Source organism: Culex pipiens, chromosome 1 (assembly GCF_016801865.2).
Source record: "Culex pipiens pallens isolate TS chromosome 1, TS_CPP_V2, whole genome shotgun sequence".
NCBI classification, from domain to species: Eukaryota; Metazoa; Arthropoda; class Insecta; order Diptera; family Culicidae; genus Culex; species Culex pipiens.
In genome coordinates, this window is record NC_068937.1 from 97,237,719 (window position 1) to 97,260,112 (window position 22,394).

General features: G+C 37.6%; 3 protein-coding genes across 4 annotated transcripts; 2 read left to right on the plus strand and 1 right to left on the minus strand.

Moving 5' to 3' along the window:
* Positions 1 to 314: 314 nt before the first annotated feature.
* LOC120427260 (vesicle transport through interaction with t-SNAREs homolog 1B-like) lies at positions 315 to 977 on the plus strand. The gene is made up of 2 exons (XM_039592119.2): positions 315 to 583; positions 646 to 977. Exons 1-2 carry the CDS (start codon positions 452 to 454, stop codon positions 850 to 852), a joined length of 339 nt encoding a protein of 112 aa, XP_039448053.1. The 5' UTR covers positions 315 to 451; the 3' UTR covers positions 853 to 977.
* Positions 978 to 5,693: 4,716 nt separating this feature from the next.
* On the minus strand, positions 5,694 to 6,357 carry LOC120427258 (vesicle transport through interaction with t-SNAREs homolog 1B-like). The gene is made up of 2 exons (XM_039592118.1): positions 6,088 to 6,357; positions 5,694 to 6,025 (listed from the first exon to the last, which is right to left on the minus strand). The coding sequence occupies exons 1-2, from the start codon at positions 6,217 to 6,219 to the stop codon at positions 5,819 to 5,821; spliced, it is 339 nt and encodes a 112-aa protein (XP_039448052.1). The 5' UTR covers positions 6,220 to 6,357; the 3' UTR covers positions 5,694 to 5,818.
* Positions 6,358 to 10,802: 4,445 nt separating this feature from the next.
* On the plus strand, positions 10,803 to 22,331 carry LOC120427255 (oocyte zinc finger protein XlCOF6). 2 transcript variants are annotated; one of them, XM_039592113.2, is made up of 7 exons: positions 10,803 to 10,968; positions 14,812 to 15,674; positions 15,733 to 15,865; positions 16,006 to 16,063; positions 18,464 to 18,727; positions 18,792 to 18,951; positions 19,035 to 22,331. In XM_039592113.2, exons 2-7 carry the CDS (start codon positions 14,830 to 14,832, stop codon positions 19,900 to 19,902), a joined length of 2,328 nt encoding a protein of 775 aa, XP_039448047.1. In that variant the 5' UTR covers positions 10,803 to 10,968; positions 14,812 to 14,829; the 3' UTR covers positions 19,903 to 22,331. The 2 variants fall into 2 exon arrangements, with proteins under 2 accessions (XP_039448047.1, XP_039448048.1); XM_039592114.2 differs by having other exon boundaries at positions 10,825 to 10,843.
* The last annotated feature ends 63 nt before the right edge of the window (positions 22,332 to 22,394 follow it).

Below are 22,394 nucleotides of genomic sequence, written 5' to 3' on the forward strand. Positions count from 1 at the left end.
GTAGCAAAATGTTTGGCATGAGTTTCGGAACAAAACGTAGTACTAGGTTCCTGTCAAACTTTATTTTTTTACATGTTTCTTCACAAAATGTGCATAGTGCCCAAGGGGTGTAAATACTTTTTTTACATACTGTAATTGGACTTTTACTACAGTAATTCTTATAACAAAAATTTAATTAATAATAAAAAAATATTTTTGTTTTCACTGTGCGCAGTTTGCGCGCGTTATCAATCTCAATCACCAAAGATGGCGGCCTTTAGCATCCCCCTGGTACAAACTTGCAGATTTTTGTCAGATGTCAGTCCTTTTTTGTTGTTGTTTTTGTTTGTTTACGATTCGCCCATCGCCTGAGGAAGAATTATTCTTTGTGAACAGCGGAATTAAATTTATTTATTCAACTGAAAATAAAATCTGAATCCATTTGCCAATTTTGCTACAGCAACAACAAATCATGGGCGATTTCAACTGGGACGACCACAACCGGCAACAGGTTCTGCAGGGCCGCCAAATCCTGGAGCGAACATCGGCCAGTTTGGCCCGCTCGAACCAGATCGCAATCGAAACCGAACAGACTGGCCATGAAGTGAATGATTGCCCCCGCGTATTGAATCTCCAAATTGATTTAAACCCCCTTTATCGCCGTAGGTCATAAGCGAGCTGGAAGTCCAGCGGGAATCGCTGCTGCGGAGCCAGCGGAGGTTGGAAAGTGCCAACGACGGACTGTCCAAGTCGAGCTCGATTCTGAGGGCGATGCACCGGAACGTGCTGTACAATAAGATGATTCTGATAATGATTATTGTGATGGAGGTTATTATTCTGATTGGCATGATCTATCTCAAGTTTTTGCGCTAGTACGGAGGACGTTCGAGCAACGAGTTGGACGTGCAACCATTCCTGGAAATTTTTATTTTTCTTCGCTAACCAAAGTTATGATATCAATCTATAAATATATTGGTATATTCGGATTTTTTAACACATTTTGAATTGTTAGTTTTATTTTGATGGCATTTCAAATTTTTTTTTTCATAATTAAATTTAACAGCCTTATTAAAGTGTGCCAAAGTGCAAATTAAAAGTCTATCCTGCTCGCTCCGAATGTAACGTATATTGACGTGAGCAGGATAGAAACATTACATGATATATATGTATACTAGGGTGGGTACGTTTTTCAAACAGTTCTCGGATCAAGTTTTAGTATGGTTCCCCTTGTAGGGCATGCCCATAGGGACATTCATGCCAAATATCAGCTCATTTAGTTGTAAACTGGCTGCGGGCATCAGGGTTAAAGTTAACATGGGAATTACTATGGGAAATTGGAACTTTTTGTTCAAACGCTCCTACAGGTCTGGGAAAAACACGCGCCAACTTCTGGTATGGTCAGGCCCAGAGGCGCCGACTAGTCCAAAATGTTGGGGGGGGCACGGTTGTTTTCCGAAATCGATAGGTGAGAGTGGCGATTTGATGTTTATGTTTCTTGTATATCACGAATTTTACCAATTTGAATATTACTTTGTGATACGATTTTTTTTCATCCGGAATCCATTTTTTTTTTTGGAAAAAGATAATTTATTAAAACGTGATTGAGAATGATAATTGGGGAAATTTTTTATATTTTTAGAAGGCGAATTCCTTCTAATTGGCATATTCTCACTTATTTTCCAGAAGAAACAGTCAATAATAAAAATAATCAGATATTTATAATTCAACAACACAAATATTCTACAAATGAAAACATAAGTAAAAAGCAAAAATTTAGAACTTTAGAAATTGGAAAATACACATTAAAAAAAACAACAATTTTTCAAATCTGCAATTTAGAAAAAATAACAGTATACCAAACTCAATATTTAAATTTAAAAAAATCAATACAATAAAATTCAATGTTTAAAAAAATCGAAAATTTCAAAAAAATTAAAACATTTATTTTTTTGTTAAGAATTTAAGAATTTAAGGGTGCACAGCATCCAAGGAAGTTGTTGTTTTCTTATTCCAAAATTGACAAACTTATGGACCCAATCCTGCAACAATCTGATTGTAAAAATAAATTTTGTTGTAAATCGCTTAATAGACAGTACTTTAGGGGATGAATAAAAATATATAACGATTGTTTCCCTAGTTTCGAAAATACTAAAACTGCTCTGGTTGATGTGCACCGTTAAGAATATAAGAATTTAAGAATTTAAGAATTTAAGAATTTAAGAATTGAAGAATTGAAGAATTGAAGAATTGAAGAATTGAAGAATTGAAGAATTTAAGAATTTAAGAATTTAAGAATTTAAGAATTTAAGAATTTAAGAATTTAAGAATTTAAGAATTTAAGAATTTAAGAATTTAAGAATTTAAGAATTTAAGAATTTAAGAATTTAAGAATTTAAGAATTTAAGAATTTAAGAATTTAAGAATTTAAGAATTTAAGAATTTAAGAATTTAAGAATTTAAGAATTTAAGAATTTAAGAATTTAAGAATTTAAGAATTTAAGAATTTCAGAATTTAAGAATTTAAGAATTTAAGAATTTAAGAATTTAAGAATTGAAGAATTTAAGAATTTAAGAATTTAAGAATTTAAGAATTTAAGAATTTAAGAATTTAAGAATTTAAGAATTTAAGAATTTAAGAATTTAAGAATTTAAGAATTTAAGAATTTTAGAATTTAAGAATTTAAGAATTTAAGAATTTAAGAATTTAAGAATTTAAGAATTTAAGAATACAGATACACAATAGGTGTTTACTAAAATAAAATAAAAAACATTATGACAATTTGATACGAACAAAAATTTGCAATTTTTTTTAAAATGAATTCAAGAAAAAAAATTACCTAAAATTACAAAAAAAAAATATCGAATTTATCAGCATTTTTTTTGTGTTTCAGTTCATTCTCGCTAAATCCTGATCTACAATGGCAAATCGCAGAATGTTGCGTCTGAAAACATGATGATTGTTTTGGCAAAAGTTTACGTAAGTTTGCTCTTGTACTGAGCTTGCTGGTTTTCCTACCTAGTTAGCATAAGAGAGCGCAGTAGTATAGATGAAAGCTGTCTGACGTATGGCGTCGCAGTGTTCATCAAGCTTTCATAGCATGCTAAGAAAAATTTTATGCTTTTTGAGGGAAAACCGTTGATTCCGGAGACATCGGATTGTTTGCCGATGCGCCAGGTCTAGGGACAACGAATCCATATGCTCTCTTCGGGAAAAGTGTTCTCCAGACCATTCCCCTTAGGCCTCAGGGGCGCCGACTCTGGGGGGGCACGGTACTTTTTGCCCCCCTTAAAATTGGGCAGGGGGGGCAGCCCATACATTGTGCCCCCCCAAAAATTTTGGAAGAAAAATATTCTTTATTTCAAAAATCACAGAAATAATTGAAAATAATATTTAAAACTGAATTGGAATTGGATAGAATTCTTGTAAGCGAATCTGTAAAATAGTTCAAAAACATTTGTTGTATTCGAAATCGGTGAAATTTTTTGATCAAAATCGTTTAAAATTTTCTGGATTTAGATGCAATTTATTTCTAAATCGACAACGTTTCATCTATACTACTGCGCTCTCTTATGCTAACTAGGTAGGAAAACCAGCAAGCTCAGTACAAGAGCAAACTTACGTAAACTTTTGCCAAAACAATCATCATGTTTTCAGACGCAACATTCTGCGATTTGCCATTGTAGATCAGGATTTAGCGAGAATGAACTGAAAAACAAAAAAAATGCTGATAAATTCGATATTTTTTTTTTGTAATTTTAGGTAATTTTTTTTCTTGAATTCATTTTAAAAAAAATTGCAAATTTTTGTTCGTATCAAATTGTCATAATGTTTTTTATTTTATTTTAGTAAACACCTATTGTGTATCTGTATTCTTAAATTCTTAAATTCTTAAATTCTTAAATTCTTAAATTCTTAAATTCTTAAATTCTTAAATTCTTAAATTCTTAAATTCTTAAATTCTTAAATTCTTAAATTCTTAAATTCTTAAATTCTTAAATTCTTAAATTCTTAAATTCTTAAATTCTTAAATTCTTAAATTCTTAAATTCTTAAATTCTTAAATTCTTAAATTCTTAAATTCTTAAATTCTTAAATTCTAAAATTCTTAAATTCTTAAATTCTTAAATTCTTAAATTCTTAAATTCTTAAATTCTTAAATTCTTAAATTCTTAAATTCTTAAATTCTTAAATTCTTAAATTCTTCAATTCTTAAATTCTTAAATTCTTAAATTCTTAAATTCTTAAATTCTGAAATTCTTAAATTCTTAAATTCTTAAATTCTTAAATTCTTAAATTCTTAAATTCTTAAATTCTTAAATTCTTAAATTCTTAAATTCTTAAATTCTTAAATTCTTAAATTCTTAAATTCTTAAATTCTTAAATTCTTAAATTCTTAAATTCTTAAATTCTTAAATTCTTAAATTCTTAAATTCTTAAATTCTTAAATTCTTAAATTCTTCAATTCTTCAATTCTTCAATTCTTCAATTCTTCAATTCTTCAATTCTTAAATTCTTAAATTCTTAAATTCTTAAATTCTTATATTCTTAACGGTGCACATCAACCAGAGCAGTTTTAGTATTTTCGAAACTAGGGAAACAATCGTTATATATTTTTATTCATCCCCTAAAGTACTGTCTATTAAGCGATTTACAACAAAATTTATTTTTACAATCAGATTGTTGCAGGATTGGGTCCATAAGTTTGTCAATTTTGGAATAAGAAAACAACAACTTCCTTGGATGCTGTGCACCCTTAAATTCTTAAATTCTTAACAAAAAAATAAATGTTTTAATTTTTTTGAAATTTTCGATTTTTTTAAACATTGAATTTTATTGTATTGATTTTTTTAAATTTAAATATTGAGTTTGGTATACTGTTATTTTTTCTAAATTGCAGATTTGAAAAATTGTTGTTTTTTTTTAATGTGTATTTTCCAATTTCTAAAGTTCTAAATTTTTGCTTTTTACTTATGTTTTCATTTGTAGAATATTTGTGTTGTTGAATTATAAATATCTGATTATTTTTATTATTGACTGTTTCTTCTGGAAAATAAGTGAGAATATGCCAATTAGAAGGAATTCGCCTTCTAAAAATATAAAAAATTTCCCCAATTATCATTCTCAATCACGTTTTAATAAATTATCTTTTTCCAAAAAAAAAATGGATTCCGGATGAAAAAAAATCGTATCACAAAGTAATATTCAAATTGGTAAAATTCGTGATATACAAGAAACATAAACATCAAATCGCCACTCTCACCTATCGATTTCGGAAAACAACCGTGCCCCCCCCAACATTTTGGACTAGTCGGCGCCTCTGGGCCTGACCATACCAGAAGTTGGCGCGTGTTTTTCCCAGACCTGTAGGAGCGTTTGAACAAAAAGTTCCAATTTCCCATAGTAATTCCCATGTTAACTTTAACCCTGATGCCCGCAGCCAGTTTACAACTAAATGAGCTGATATTTGGCATGAAAGTCCCTATGGGCATGCCCTACAAGGGGAACCATACTAAAACTTGATCCGAGAACTTTTTGAAAAACGTACCCACCCTATCATGTAATGTTTCTATCCTGCTCACGTCAATATACGTTACATTCGGAGCGAGCAGGATAGACTTTTAATTTGCACTTTGGCACACTTTAATAAGGCTGTTAAATTTAATTATGAAAAAAAAAATTTGAAATGCCATCAAAATAAAACTAACAATTCAAAATGTGTTAAAAAATCCGAATATACCAATATATTTATAGATTGATATCATAACTTTGGTTAGCGAAGAAAAATAAAAATTTCCAGGAATGGTTGCACGTCCAACTCGTTGCTCGAACGTCCTCCGTACTAGCGCAAAAACTTGAGATAGATCATGCCAATCAGAATAATAACCTCCATCACAATAATCATTATCAGAATCATCTTATTGTACAGCACGTTCCGGTGCATCGCCCTCAGAATCGAGCTCGACTTGGACAGTCCGTCGTTGGCACTTTCCAACCTCCGCTGGCTCCGCAGCAGCGATTCCCGCTGGACTTCCAGCTCGCTTATGACCTACGGCGATAAAGGGGGTTTAAATCAATTTGGAGATTCAATACGCGGGGGCAATCATTCACTTCATGGCCAGTCTGTTCGGTTTCGATTGCGATCTGGTTCGAGCGGGCCAAACTGGCCGATGTTCGCTCCAGGATTTGGCGGCCCTGCAGAACCTGTTGCCGGTTGTGGTCGTCCCAGTTGAAATCGCCCATGATTTGTTGTTGCTGTAGCAAAATTGGCAAATGGATTCAGATTTTATTTTCAGTTGAATAAATAAATTTAATTCCGCTGTTCACAAAGAATAATTCTTCCTCAGGCGATGGGCGAATCGTAAACAAACAAAAACAACAACAAAAAAGGACTGACATCTGACAAAAATCTGCAAGTTTGTACCAGGGGGATGCTAAAGGCCGCCATCTTTGGTGATTGAGATTGATAACGCGCGCAAACTGCGCACAGTGAAAACAAAAATATTTTTTTATTATTAATTAAATTTTTGTTATAAGAATTACTGTAGTAAAAGTCCAATTACAGTATGTAAAAAAAGTATTTACACCCCTTGGGCACTATGCACATTTTGTGAAGAAACATGTAAAAAAATAAAGTTTGACAGGAACCTAGTACTACGTTTTGTTCCGAAACTCATGCCAAACATTTTGCTACAAAAAGCTCATTAAAAGATGATTTCTATAAAAAGTTATATAACAAATACTATTACAAAAATCAAAAAAAGGTACAAAAAAAGTTTGTGCACCTTTCGAAAAATTAACATAAATAAAGTTATTTGTTGACAAATCACCATAAATCCAGTCTCCCAACTCCAAATAAGCATCCTTGACTGATTGAAAAATAATTTGGATTGAATATAAAGTTTACTAGCTACTTAGTATAAAAGTTTATTTAACTCTGGAAATTCTATATAAAACTTTTCTAGTGGCAAATGGGCAGTATTCATGATTGCTGAGAGTCGCAGGACTCTCGCCTTTTGCTATTAGTAAGTATCCAGCAAAGCAAAGGGTATAGCATGCATTTGATACTGTCAACTCCCATTCGGCTGTGTTCTCGTCGCTGTCATGTTGTAAACTGGAGCCGAGGGAGGTCCTGTTGTGAATTCTAGTTGGAGGTGGTCCGAAGATCATTGAAGAAGGTAGAATTCGCCATCACCCAAGACACGAAGGCACGAAGGATAGACCATGTCTTGGGGGTGAAAGGATGATAGGATTTAGTGATAATACCACAATTTAATATTTGTCTTTCTCTCTTATTTCAGACAAAAAATCTGGTCCGAGTCCAAGGTGTTGCAGAAATCTTCCACTATACAGAATGGGGTCTACCTTTTATCATTTCCTGTATTTTGAAAAAGGTGATGTCTTGAATGTGGACATATAGTTTATCACATTTACTCCATACGGTGTGAACGTGACATGCTGTATGTTTGCTCTTGGTGCATTGGCTATTTTCAAAAACAAGCTCGATTTTTCCTGTTCTTTTAAGATAAAATTTAGTAAAATCTATCCATCTATTTATTTTGCTATTGCTATAACTTGTCTCTTACCCCATAAACTTTAACTACTCAATTATTCTAACTTGGAATCGCAATACATCATTGTAGAAATGTAACTGCTGAAAAAAATTGGTAAGAAATTTGGGCATAACTGTTATTAATATGATTAAAGGTACGTTCAATCTATTTTAATATATGTATATGTTAACTATTCAAGTTTGTTTGTCTCGTCCCATATTTCACAACTTCAGTTGTTTTCTAGTAAACTTCTCGTTATATGTTGGTAGTTCTGTCTAGTTGCAATAAATAAGGTTTCTTTATTCTTTCTTTCTGTGTTAGTCTGTTATTCAATGTTCGATTTTATTTTACATTGTACTTATCCCATTTTTTCTCTTTTTCTTTTTCATGTACAGTCATCCCACATGTTCGGAACACCCACAAATTCGGAACACTTTTGTGATAATTTGTCAGTAGCATGCCAAATGCAGCTTTTCTCTCGACCATACTATTTTTAGGACCTTTATTTGAACATTTTCTTGCTATTCCACTAGTAAAAGTAGTACTTTTTGAACAAAAAACTTCACTTCAAGACTATTTTATGCAGAGCAGCAAAACACTGCCTCCAAATTGCCTGTTCCATGACTGTGGGATGTTATTGTGCCACCCACAATTGTGGAACACCTGAATTTAACTGATATTTTCACAAAAAAAGTTATCAGACCATTGATAAAACATCACTAAGTTTCAGTTTTATTGGTTTCCGAGTGTGAAGTCATTGTTTTGTAAAAAATATTTACTCGTGGGGAGAAAAAAAAGTTTGTTTACATCGTAAGAAAAAAGTGTTCCGAATTTGTGGATTTCAAGGGTCAAAGTATTTCTTAAAAAAATTGATATAAAAGTTAAAATTTGCAGTTGTCCGATACAGCATTTGAAAGATCGCAAGAAAAGCTTTCACATGGAGGTAAAAGCAAATCATTATGTTCAATTATCGATTTTCTATGATTTGTTGAACATTGGCCGATCTGTAAACTGTTCAGAATATGTGGGATGACTGTACCTTGCGAGCATACGATGACCGAAAAAGTCATTGTATCAGCCAACAGTGTGTATTTCACAGTGAAAAGATAATCATGTCCAAAATTAAAGTAGACAAAGCAACAAAACAGAACAAGTATTTTTATAAGTGCGTGAATAACAATCGTTGAAGCTCAATAAAATGTGAGAACAATATCGCGTCGTGGTTAAGTGATAACAAGGTGAAGAAAGTAGACGACGATTCCGCATGAAGGATATAGTGGAAATTCTGCGTTAATTGTACAATGGATGAAGGTTTGAGGTTGACACTATCAAAAGGAAATGGTAAGATGCAATAGTAATATTGCTAGGTTTGATAATGTCAAAAGGTAAGATCAAGGAATAAGGATTATATGAACCTATATTGTCATAACTATTGTATTCACTGAAAATTCTATCCACTTTCTACCCCCAATGTGTCCTGCACTGGGGGTGCCTGGGGTAACTTCGAGTTGACCTGGGCCGCCCGAGGAATTATGTCGTAGGTGGTTCGTGTACTTCTCACTCACCTCTCCTCGCGGCAAGGTTTTCCGTAGGTCTACACTCGAACATGCAACATGGGACAGCATGAATCTTCAGCTGAAGCCGGACGAATGTATTCCGAAATTACAGAATTACAGAAATTACAGAAATTCTATATAAAACTTTTCTAAACTTAATTTTTCAAACTTTTAATTCAACTAAATGTCTATATATTACCATAGAATTGGGTCCTAAAATGAAGCTTAGATTGATGATATTATTGTTTACAGCGATAAAGCTTATTTTTCTGAGTACATTGACCCTTTGTACGACCACAAAGAGTTTAAAATGGATTTTTAAATCAATTTTGAAAAATTATCCTCGCGGTCCTTCTTGACAGAAAAGCTCCTACTTGACAGCTCGTTCCAAGGGGACCATAGTTGATCCATCGAAAAAATGTTGTCTTGTCAATATTTTTTTTTGCATTAAAATGAAAAAAAGTGATCAGAAATGGTTTTTAATCGCGTTTTTTTACCGTTGTAAATAAAAATTGACATAGGGCTTTAGTACCCAATTTCGTACCAACCCGGAATTACGTCGTCGGAAAATCCGTCGGCATCCGAACCGATCCACGATTTTGAGTGTGTAGTTTTGTTTAAAGGTCCAATAAACCAAATTTCCAGTTTTTGCATTTTGGGTGTTTTTGAAACCGCCTTGAGTCAGTATTAAAAAAACACCCAAAAAGCAAAAACTGAAAATTTGGTTGATTGGACCTTTTCAAAAAACTCCAGAAATGTAAAAAAAAAACTTTGGCTAAAATAAATTTTAATTGGGTACTAAAGCCCTATGTCAATTTTTATGTACAACGGTAAAAAACACGATTAAAAACCATTTCTGATCACTTTTTTTCATTTTAATGCAAATTTTTTTTTTGACAGGACAACATTTTTTCGATGGATCAACTATGGTCCCCTTGGAACGAGCTGTCAAGTAGGAGCTTTTTGTCAAGAAGGACCGCGAGGTTAATTTTTCAAAATTGATTTAAAAATCCATTTTAAACTCTTTGTGGTCGTACAAAGGGTCATAGATGAATCCAGTTTGAAATGGCCGCTAGGTGGCCAATGGTGTTAGAAATGACAGCTTCCATGTATTTGAATATGGGAGCTCAGGAAAGCTCAATTTTAAGCAATAAAATGATTATTTATGATAAAAGTATTGATTGATTAGGTGCACAAAATGTGTCTAGAATATTATTAAAATGAAAGCCGCTCAAAAAATTTGCAATCGAGATAAGTACACCATTCGATTCAGCAGACATTTTGGGCACCAAAAATATATAGTTTTCATATGTTAAGTATTTTATTTTAAAAGATAATTAACAAAAAGTATGAAAATCGAGACATTTAGTATGGGAGCTGTCAAATCTCTCACCACCAAAAAGCAGCGTTGAGCTTTCGCTGGATTTGTCTATTGTACTCAGAAAAATAAGCTTTATCGCTGTAAACAATAATATCAGCAATCTAAGCTTCATTTTAGGACCCAATTAGTTTTCTATCACGTAGTCCTACGTCAAAACTCTTGTCAAAACTTTCCGCTACAAACAAACATCTCTCAACTTGGCATCACTGCTCGCGGAAAAGCTGTCATCGTGAAACATCAAACAAAACGCCTGCCACGCGGCAACAAGCAGTGAAGTCCGTAGTTCCATCTCGCTCGCACTCACACTGCGGTCCCCACGGTCGCAGTGACGGAACGCGTTGCGCTCGCTGATTAGTTTCTTTTCCTCATTATCCCCCGTGAGTCAAGTTTTATTTTAATTTCTAGTTTAAAATTTAGTTGCTTCGGTTATTTTGGGCGTCAAATGTCCTAAACTAGTGTTTAAAGTGTTTAGTTATCTTCAAATTATCATTTTCAGCCGCAAGTAAGTCGAAAAAGGCGCTTTGTTTACATTTTCGTCCCATTTATTTTCGAAACCCCATCCCAAAGCGACGACGCAACAAGTAGATCAGAGGAGGCCTCGGCTGAGTTGGAAATCGCCATTTTTGCTGCTTCAAAAAGTGGGGAGCCGTGTGCCGTCGTGGTGCTGGCCTACTACGGCGTTTAGATTTCACGCTGAACGCAATGCGGGTTGTGGCGCTCCGGGGGTGTGGCGTTTTTTTTGGCTTTCTTTTCTGATGGTCAGAATTTTTATTGCATTCTGTTGTTGAGGGAGGATAAGCCTAGAGGGATTGCACTTTAGGCGTAAAATAGTACACTGAGGAAAAAGAATGTAAGATTTTCATAAGTCTACATCTTATGTGCTGCCTGATTTGAGTATCCACTAGGCTCTCGCGATTTTCATAGACAATCTTATGACCGTCACTATAAATTCATATGGTTATAACTAAACTTTACTTATGTATTTGGGTCACTGTTGATAGACTATGGACTTCATAAGAAATTCTTATGGAATTCATCTGTAATTTTTCAATGGTTTTCGCGTATGATGCTAGTGTGAAATTTTTTGACATTTCAAGATGGCGAAAGGACGGATCGAGCAGACAATTTTAAACGCTCGCTACTCCTAATCTCCCCGTAGTTCGTTCCGGTAACTACTTCACAAAGCTGCCGCCGCAGCTATAAGTTTTACCGCGACCTCCAAGACACAGGTAAGTTCTGTGGCGGGTGTTTCGTGGGTTTTGGGTCGAAGTTGAATATTTTGTTTTAGTATTTTAGGTAACATCAATGGCTGTTGGTTCCGCCGGCGGCCCTCATCAGCATCCTCCAGAAAGATCCGGAGAATAGCATCGGTGAGGACAGTTCCGAGCAGCGGTCGAAGGGGTTTAAGTTTGATTGACGCGGTCATGCCGAAGGTGTTGGCCATCCGACAGAACATGCCGAATCACCAGCAAAAGTCGATTAAACCGAAGGCAGCGGAAACCAACGGGACGACGAGCATCTCCTCAAAGCAAAAATGAGATAAAGTTTTGGTTATATTACGATTATTCAAAAATATACACGTTTAAAATTTAAATAAACTTTTGTTTTCATTCAATTAAAAATAAGAGAAAATGGGTATAAAAAACAATGTATGTTAATATGATCTCCATGAGCATTGCCATATATTCTGTACATATTTCCATCTATGAAAGTCATAAGATAACTCAATGGAAATCTTAATTGATGGCTTTGTCGAATTTCCCCTCCCAGCCATAAGAAAATCTTATGACATTCGAATAAAATCCTGATGTCGAAAGGTCATAAGACGTTCTTATGGATTTTGCCAGTACTTTTTTCTGAGTGTAAGGCAATGTGGGACTGAAATAAGGTACTTATGCCGTAGACATAACCCGAATGACGAAGAACCACGTAATTAAAAGAGATTTAATAAATGTCTCCACAATCAGGAAGAGTTTCCGTGGTCAGAAACTTCAAATTCTTTACATTTGACGATGCAGAGAAAGTCCCAGTGAAGATCGTCTTCCAGAGATATCGTAGCCGTCCGGTTTCCGGATCGACAATGGTGACAAGTACCAACTTTGTGCCTCCTGTACTTCGATCGTGGTTCTGTCAAAATTAAAGCACTGGACGGATTCTTTGTAACGATGCTAAATGAAAAACTTTACGACGCAGCCCAATGGCATCGCTGTCAACAATTCGGCCATGGCTCCAGAACAGCAATGTCCCACCCCGGAGTGTCAAGTGCGGTGAGACCCACTTCCCCTAGAGAACGAACCTGGAGTTTATTACACCCTTACCAAAAATCATGATTTTTTGAGTTCCAAATCTCACTTTTCATACGATTTTTTGAGTTCAGGTACTACAACCATAAAAATGGTTATATGGGTTGAACTGAAAAATTCGTATAAAAAGTGGGATTTGGAACTCAAAAAATCATGATTTTTGGTAAGGGTATAGAGAACAGACCTCCGTTTGACAGTACTCGTGCTTCAATAGAGTTATCTACGTGCGCATGTATTGCGTGTTTGTACACGAAGGGTTTTTAGGTTAAAATTTGTACCGGCCAGCAAAAACAAATGGTAAGCTAGTGTGCGTGAAAGCAGGCTTAGATAACTCTATAGAGTTATCTAAGGCCGATTTCACGCACACTAGCACACCATTTGTTTTGCTGGCGGGTACAAAATTTAACCTCAATTTTTTCGTGTACGTACACGCAATACATGCGCACGTAGATAACTCAATTGGTACTTTTGGTTTGAGATGTCCATTCTCTAATAAACTCCAGGTTCTCTAACTTCCCCGAAAGATGCAGACTTCCACGGAAGCAGCCATGCCAGATATACAGATAAATCTGTATTTTACAGATTTTTCAATCCCAAAAATTCCAAAAATCTGTATATACAGATTTTTTTCAGATGGTTATATTTGAAAGTTTCAACAATTTAGTAATTAATTTATGCTTTATATGATTAAAAAGCTTAAATCTGCTGTTAAAATTTTTAAAATGTCTTCTATGGCTTCGAATTCGACAAGATACAGATAAAATACAGATTTATTTTCAAGAAAATACAGATTTCCCACAAAATAATCTGGCAACGTTGCACGGAAGTACCAGGGGGAAAGTCAAATGTGCGAACTGTGATGAAATCCACATGGCGAATTTCGATCTTGCTGGAGAGATGCTAACTAATGGAAGACGACGAAGATCTGATCATAGTAGACTAAGTATAGGGGGGAGTCGGATGTGTAATGGGACGACAGTCCAAAATAAAGCTCATTCTATTGCAAATATTCAACTTAAGTAGTTCGGGACGGTCAGCTACCCAACAACACCGATTATCTGTGCTTGATCGGAGGTCTGCTGTACGTAGCTGTTCACACCCGACCGGACATTGCCGTTAGCACATCGACTCTTGCTCAGAAGTCGAGTCGCCCGACGCAGCTGGATTGGCAAGAGGCAAAGCGAGTGCGATGCGGACTGGGCAGGCGACCACCGAGACCGGAAATCCAACTCTGGTTATCTGGTACGTTTTGGCGGCGGACTCGTCAGCTGGGGCTCCCGCAAGCAGAGCTGCGTAGCGCTGTCATCAACGAAAGCTGAACTGGTGGCGCTGACTCAAGGATACAAGGAGCTGATCTGGATATAGATGCTGCTGGGCGAGTTCGGGATCAAGATCAACCGAGCTGTGCCGATCTACGAGGACAATCAAAGCTGTATCAAGCTCGTGGATGGCAACAGGTCGAGAAGCGGACGAAGCACATCGAAACCCGATACTCCTACGTTCGCGACCTGAAGGAGAAGAAGATGATCGATCTGCAGTACTGTCCGACTGAGAAGATGTTGGCAGACATTCTTACGAAGCCGTTGCAGAACCTGCGGATCAAGATGCTGCGTGAAGAAATCGGTCTACTACCGGATCACGTCGAGGAGGAGTAATGAAAGACGCAAAGATCTGATCATAGTAGGGAGTCGGAGGTGTAATGGGACGACAGTCCAGAATAAAGTTCATTCTATTGCAAACACTCAACTGAAGTAGTTAAGTCTCTGGCCAATCTCCCAAAACTAACCCGCTTTTGTGCCTGCTGGAACAATAGCAATCTCTCGGTGAGCTGATGATGAAGCACATTTTCTGTGTTTCCTTAGTAAATTTTCAAAACAGCCTATGAGTCATGGGTTTCCTATATAGATAGGACCCTTTGATAATTTAATATAGATTTCCATGTTTAGGTCCGAAGGCATAGTTGAAAAGAACTCTTAATCTCTGTTGGGTTAGAAGAGGGTTTAAGTTAGAATTTCAGTTTTATTTCTCGTCTCCTCTTGCAGACAATCCGTCCCCAAAAAATGTCCAAAAAGAAGTCGGAAAAGTTTCGCCTCAGCGTGACCAAACATGGCGAGGAGGACGTCGAGATGGAGTTCATCCCCCAAGCTGGCGACGGAGACGGCGGAGCGCTTGAGGGCGAAACGATGGCCGAGCAAAACTCCGAACCCCACCTGGTGGAGACCGACGACGGGCGGTTGATCATCAACATGACGCCGGGCCTCACGTGCACCGTGTGCCAGAAGGCCTTCGCCACGGCCAACGGCTTGGCTCGGCACAAGAAGGATGTCTGCGACGCGCAATCCGGTCCACCCGAAGAGGACGTCCTGGATTTGGAGCGCAAAGCGGCGACCCGGGCCAAGCCTGGCGAGGAGTTCTTCAAGTACTGCGATCCGAACCCGGAGAATCCGTGCTACTGCTGCGGCGAGGACATTTCCACCGCCCACACTGGCCATATCCGGTGCAAGCTGTGCCCAAAGTCGTTCAAGGCGTACGAGTACATGGAGCGCCATCTGGCGTCGGTTCACGCCGAGGACGACACGTTCGCGTGTCCGCAGTGCAACTCCAAGTGCTCGTCGGCCAAGGTCCTGAACGAACATCTGCTGACCCATAGCGAGGGCAAGCCGTTCTCCTGCTTGCGCTGCAGCAAGGACTTTACCCGGAAGTACCACTTGGAGCGCCACTTGAACCATTCAAACTGCGGCGACAACCCGAAACATATGCAACCGTGCGAGGTGTGCGGCAAAGAGTTCGCCCGGCTGGACAATCTGAGGGAGCATTTGCGGTTCCACATGGGCCAGGCCAACCGGAAGCGCGACTACCAGTGTCCGTACTGTCCCAAGTCGTTCTACGGGTCGTCGCTGCTGAAGTTAGTTACCCGAAATCAGTTTCAGAGAAATGTTTACTAAATTAACTTATCTTGTCAGCATTCACATCCGTACTCACACCGGGGAGAAGCCGTTTCCGTGTGATTTGTGCACGAAGTCGTTCCCGTCAACGGGGGCGTTGAGGAAACACCGCAGAAGCCACACCGGCGAGCGTCCCTATCGTTGCGATCAGGTATGAAGCAACATGAACTCTAGATTAAATTTTCAAAACAACCTATCCCTCATGGGTTTCCTATGCAGATAGGGCTTTTTGAAAATTTAATCGAGAACTGTTCAATTTCAGCTTTATTCATAAAATGGTTTTTATTCTAGTGCTCGGCCACCTTTGCGGCTCGGGAAACGCTCAACAGACATCGCAAAACTCACACTGGTAAGTTGCAAGAAGAAATCAGGGGCTCGAACATTCAGATCGAAAGGAAAAGTTTCAAGAATTTTGACAAAGAACTTTGTCCTGAGAGCTCTATTTCTGATGCGGTTTCAATCCAGAAAAACGAAAAAAGTCTTACGAGTTACGAAAATGTTGCATTGTTTGGACTTGACTTTCACGTTCCAGTTAGGGAAAGGGTCTGCAACGTAACTGCTGGACTAAGGCACAAAATAAAACTCAGTACCAGTCATGCCTTTATTCAAGACACTGCATGTGACAGGATGTTTTGATATGGGGAAAATTAAGTTTGAATTTTCGATTCTGGTTGTTGAAGTTGACATTTCGAGAGTTTTTCTTTCAAATGTTGGTTTAAAGATTTTTTTTAAAGCTGCATTTAGCATGTATATTATCTTACAACATTCTTTGTCATGCTGGTCATGTCTGTAACAAAGCCAACATTTTTGTGTGTTTTACTTCCCAATTCAAGCTCAAATAACTCAGTCTCAAAAATTCAACAAAAATATTATTTATGAGTACAAATTCAAAATAAACAATTTTAATGTTCAAAACCCAAACTGAAGCTTGACAAGATGCTCAAAGTGCCCTTAATACTAGAAAAACTTCCAGAAAGTTTTCAACATTAAATACAATTCATCAATTCTGCGCCAAATTTGAGCACTCTTCCCATCTGTTCCTTGAACTATGAGTTTAATTAAATTATGGCTCAAAATTATATGCTCTGAACATGGATGATTTATTTAAAATCGCGATAGTACTTATTTTTTTACAAACTATCATCAAAAGCTAAAAAAATAAGCATCAACACACCAAAAAACGGTAAGAACTACATTAAATATTTTAAAAATCTTACGAGTGAAACAGGTAAAGCAGGTTTTAGACTATGACAAACAAACTCGCACTTTTTGACAGTTTGACTGCATTTGTTTGTTTGCTTGCATTTGATTGCAGAAACGTCAACCTGCACACATTTGGCTTTGTTTGCGAGTTTGCCACTAAAGGAGGTATTAGACTACGGCAAGCAAACAAAAAAGCTCACATTTTTGACAGTTTGTTTTTTTTTACCTGCCGAGTTTGACGCAAAATGTCAAACACGAAAAAGTGCGAGTTTGCTTTGTTGTTTGTCATAGTCTAATACCTGCTTAAGATTGCCCGCTGTAAATTGTTAATTTCACTCAGAGATGTAAATAGCTGGTGTACTTTATACTTCAATTGTTAAGCAAATGTTCAACAAAGTTCATCACAATTGAATCTAATGTAAAATAAATAAAACGCCACAAAAAAAGAGATCCGTTTCAAAGTATTTTTTTAAAATAAAATCGTATCAAAAATAACTTAACATTTTCAAACCAACACTAAAAACAAATAAAGGCAAGCAAAGTTTTGTTTTTTTCAGGAAGATCCCAACTGGTCCAAGGATCATTCGAACAAAAAAAAACATTAAAATGATTATTTGATGATAAAATTATCTCTTATTTTAAATTTCATAGTTTTCCCTGTATTCTAATCTTTTTTATTAGGAAAAGATACAATTTGGAAAAACAAAACTCTAAAATATAATTGATTCAAAATTGTTAAGCGTTGTCAGTTCAATTTGCTTTCCATTAAAAATGTTCAATTATTTTACGTAAAAGAACATTTCTAGAGTTTTTTAGGAAAGGTCCTATAAGCTATTGTGTTTCATATGTTTATAGGACCTTTTAAAAATATACTCTAGATTTGCTTCATAAAGATAAAGCTGGAGTTATCTATTGAGTTTCTTCCATCAGGTTGATTAATATAATAAATTTAGTTCATGCTAAAAAGAAAGTTCAATCTAAATATATTTGAATTACTTTCCTTAAGTCTTAAAATATGGGAAAAGTATCGAATTGTATAACAACAATATTTTCAGTGCGAAAATTTTTCTTAGAATGGAATTTATTAGATGGGATCAGGGCTTCAAAAAGCATCGATCACTGACAGAAATTGCTGATATTCGATAGAGCTCGGGAGTCAGCTCGATCACTTCGATGCGACCGTCGGTTGATGATACACTCGAAGTTGCCATGAAAGAATGCCGCGCTCAACACTCTAACAGCTTCTCTAACAGTCTATCTCTTTCTTGCTTGCGCGGGCAAGTGTGGTGACAGCAATCATTTGATTGCAGTCATGTGCCAAGTGATTGAAATTTTGGTAGAATTCAAACGAAAGAGCTCTACGCGATTGAAAGAGGTGGAGTGAATAGGATATCACAGTCAGACGGACGAAGCGAACACGAAAAACGAGCTCAGTCAACTGTCACGAAAAAATGTCGATTAATCACAAACATTGCGATCGAACTTTTCTCGAAGCAAGAAAAACTTATCGCTCTCTCTCTCTCTCTCTCTCTCTCTTGACCCACAGGCGAAAAGCCCCACGAGTGCACAATCTGCCACAAGGGCTTCATCCAGGCTTCCCAGCTGCGCTCGCACATGTTCAACCACACGGGCGAGGGCGGCTTCGACTGCGAACAGTGCGGGGCAACGTTCAGCCGGCGAACGCGCCTAACCGAACATGTCAAGTTCGTGCACAAGCAGGAGCAGATGTTGCCCTGCCCCACCTGCGGGAAGGAGTTTGTGCGCAAGGAGGACCTGCAGCGCCACCAGGACACGCACGCCGATATTAAGAGTGAGCTTGAGGGTGTTTTAGGATGTGTTTAGAATTCTTATGACTATTTTAAAACAATTTGCAGACTTTGAATGCTCCGAGTGCAGCAAGCGGTTCGTGTCCCGGGCGGCGCTCAACACGCATCTTAAGGTGCACATCGTCGAGGAGCCGGCAAAGTGTACGATTTGCAACAAAGAGTTTTTGCGGAAGGACTGTCTGACTCGGCACATGAGAAGCAAGCATCGGTGGGTAGCGCACGCAAAGTGCGCCAATTGTTGGAGGATTCGCACCGCCAACTTTCGCGACTAACTTTCAATTTTCCTTGCAGCGACGAGTACTACATGAAGGAAGAAGCTGAAGACACCAAACCGGAACAAATAACTCCAGACGACGGTTCGGCGTCGCCGGTCGAGGTCGAAGAGGATCCGCACGTGCTCGAGATCGACGGCGAGGTGTACCAAATTACCCCACTGGAGGAGGTTCACATCGTTCGTATCAACTCGAGCGACGAACGCGATCCCGGAGCAGCCACAGTCAAAACCGAGGAAGGTAGAAAGACCAAAGTGCTCGAGGTGGTCAACATTGTTCCGTCGCCGACCAAGCAGGTCAAACCGAAGGTTGTGGCGGTGAAGCCGGCTAAGAAGAAGGAACCTGCGGAGAAGAAGCCCAAAAGAATTAAAACCAACGAGTTTGTCCTTCCTCTTCCTCCTCCGGTTAGGGAGAAGATCGTCCCGGCCATGGTGGAACTGCCGGCGGGAACCCTCGTCGTCGCCAAAGAGCCAAAGGAACCGAAAGAGCGCAAGAAGCGCAAGCCGAACGCCGAATCCGACGGCGGCGACATCCGCAAGACCAAAATCAAAAAGGAAAAGCAAGACGATTCCGTCCCCATCTTCCTGAGCGACGCTTCACTAAAACAGAAAATCTCCGAGCTGCTCTGTCTCCTCATCGACGAGGAAATGCTCGAGGAGTTCGGATGGCCCAAGGCCCCCGTCGAGGACGTCCTGAGCAACGTGATCGTCCGCTGTGGCCACAAGCCGGCCCGAGACGAGGAGGATATGGGCGGCGATGTGACCACCCGGATGCGGGAAAACACCAAGATTCTGTTCGCGCTGACGATGGACGACGACAACATCAAGACGCTGCTCAACAATCACACCGTCGACGAGGTCATCATGAACGTGCTGAAGACCAAGTAAGTGTTCCGAGGGGTGTTGAGGGGAAGATTCGCCACAAGTGCAATTATTAAATCCTTCCAAAGGCGGGGACACCGGAAATCATGTGGCCTTTGTTTACAAGTTAAGGTTTATAATATTTTGGTGAATTGGTTGAACTAATAATAAGCATACATATATTTTAATTTTAAACTAGATTCAATATTTTATAATTTATTGGCACGTCCAATCCTTAAATTGTACGTTCACGTTTAATGTTAGAATTCCAGTATACAAGAAAGTGCAGATCCCCACTAATGATTGTTTTGCTTTTGAAATATATTTAGTTATCTTGTAGAAACAACAGTTTATAATTTGCTCGAAAGAAAAATTCCTGAACTAAAGTGGTAATGCTACAGGCATAACAACCATAATGACGAAGCGCTTCGGGCAGAAAAGTAAATAAATAGTTTTATAAGTATTGACGTAGGACTACCTCTTACTCGAAGATATTGGGGTGCCGTTCCAAAAAACCTGGGCCGTAAGATTTCAAACGCTTATATCTTCCTTCCCTTAAATCTAATCGACACGATTTTGTTTCCATTCGATTAGAAAATTACTCAGCTGTTAGATTTTCAATGTTGCAAAATAGTTTTACTATTGAACCAACTCAATGTTTTAAAATGTTTTCAAAATGCAGAGACTAGCAAAATAAGCGCTTCCCAAACACGGACGGAAATGTCGAGTATCTATTTTGAGGGGAAAATCGTGACCGGTGTCGGTCGTGTAAAGGAGGGAAAGTAGAGGGCTAAAAAACATACAAAAGAACGCGCGCTAGTGTCCGAACCATCATTCACGTCTCAGACGTCGGACCGGCCAGACCAGCAGCAGCAGGAGAGAGAGGGACTTTCCTTTCCATTTGCCGCAAGTACACCAACGAGTGGAGCATTTTTTTGTGAATTTCTGTTTATTTTCACTTTTAGTAAAAGTTATTTTAGTCCTTTTATAAGCAATTAAAACAAATATTTCCCAAATGTATTCTAATCAGACGAGAAAGCATTGGGTCATGCCCATTTTTCTATTTTCAGCTTAGTTCTTTTTTCTCCCAGCGCTATTTTGGGTCTGCTTAGTACTGCCAATTGTGCCGAAATTTTAAGCGAACACTCACGAAAAGTAGCATTTATAGATAAAGTTTTCTGGCATCACTGGCTCACTCCAACAGGCGCTGCTGGTGGTGTTGGTGGCCACCCTTTTGTTCTTTATTTGCCTTCGCTTCTCGCTCGGTTTTCTTCAGCCTTCGATTGGAAGGGGTCGTCAAAAGTCAAACGTCAAAATTGTTGGCGCGTTTTTTTTTTATGCGCTTGCCAATTATTTACATGTTTCGGGATTATTTTTCAAGTGAGTAACTAACTAATGTTCAAAAGAACATGTTGCCGCTAGTTCGAAGCAATTTCATATCTTAAAGTCGTAGAAGGTGTCCTTCACTCTTAGGGAAATGACTGTCAATTATGGTTCTGAATTAAGAGTCCAGAAATAGTAAATTGAAATGAAAAAAATAATCACGTTATGTTAAATGCTTCTACAAACAATACAAAGAAAACAATTTTTTGTTTGATACATTCTGAATCAAGATTTGAATGTTTTTCTAAAACAAACATGGCCGCCAAATTGCCCATCGGGAATGACGCTTTGAAAACGTTAGCTCAAGTGAAAAGATATTGATGGCGACTTTCGTTAAGCAGTTAAGCTCTCATCTTGCGGTGGATGTGTGTGCCAAAAAAATGATGAGAGATGGGCTCCCAAAAAATAAATTATGATCAAAAGTGCATTAAATTTAATCTTTTTTGCCAGTAAATGGAATAAATTTGCGTGCTTACTCGAGGCGGTGCTGTTGCTGGTGAGTTTAAAGCCTAAATAGTATTTTTTGAGCTTTAATCGAGCATCAAACTCTCCATATGACGAAGATAGGTGTTTGATTAGAAAGGGTATATTTCCCCTATGCCCATTGTTAGTAATTATTTGAGTGTAAAAAAAAAAACTCTACCAACTCATACGTTGATCGTTGTACAAGGTCATTAAAATAAACTGGAAATAATAGAGGTATTTTAATTTCAACTTTTGATTTGGTTAACGCTGAAATTCCTTCAAAATACCATGCACTTTAGGTACTTGAAGTTCACATCCGTGTTCGGGAAACGCTTTTGCGGTGACCAATTTAATGCTTTTCAGGCGACACTTAACTTTCCTGCCGGTGTTACGGAAGCGCTCATTTTGCATGCAATTTGAAACAATGTTCGATTGATATACTATTTTGCCAATGTTCAAATTCTAATAGAATATTGTTGAATAACTTCGAATCGAAATGTGATATTGTCCTTCTGTAAAGATTGGGGACTTGACGAGTAAGAAAAATCATTTGAAATATAAGGAGACCGTTTTGAAATCATTCAAACACTCTGCAATAAGAACAAACGCGTTGTAGGCAAAAAGTATAGTGCTTGGATTGCCGAACCAAAAATTGTTACAACGCTGTCCTA

What these genes read in the sequence shown, in the direction of transcription:
- LOC120427260 (XM_039592119.2), top strand. Translation starts at nt 452, where the DNA reads ATGGGCGATTTCAACTGGGACGACCACAACCGGCAACAGGTTCTGCAG. An exon ending in CCGAACAGACTGGCCATGAA is followed by an intron (nt 584 to 645) that starts GTGAATGATTGC and finishes TTATCGCCGTAG; the next exon opens with GTCATAAGCGAGCTGGAAGT.
- LOC120427258 (XM_039592118.1), bottom strand. Translation starts at nt 6,219, where the DNA reads ATGGGCGATTTCAACTGGGACGACCACAACCGGCAACAGGTTCTGCAG. An exon ending in CCGAACAGACTGGCCATGAA is followed by an intron (nt 6,026 to 6,087) that starts GTGAATGATTGC and finishes TTATCGCCGTAG; the next exon opens with GTCATAAGCGAGCTGGAAGT.
- LOC120427255 (XM_039592113.2), top strand. Translation starts at nt 14,830, where the DNA reads ATGTCCAAAAAGAAGTCGGAAAAGTTTCGCCTCAGCGTGACCAAACAT. An exon ending in GTCCCTATCGTTGCGATCAG is followed by an intron (nt 15,866 to 16,005) that starts GTATGAAGCAAC and finishes TTTTTATTCTAG; the next exon opens with TGCTCGGCCACCTTTGCGGC. An exon ending in CACGCACGCCGATATTAAGA is followed by an intron (nt 18,728 to 18,791) that starts GTGAGCTTGAGG and finishes AACAATTTGCAG; the next exon opens with ACTTTGAATGCTCCGAGTGC.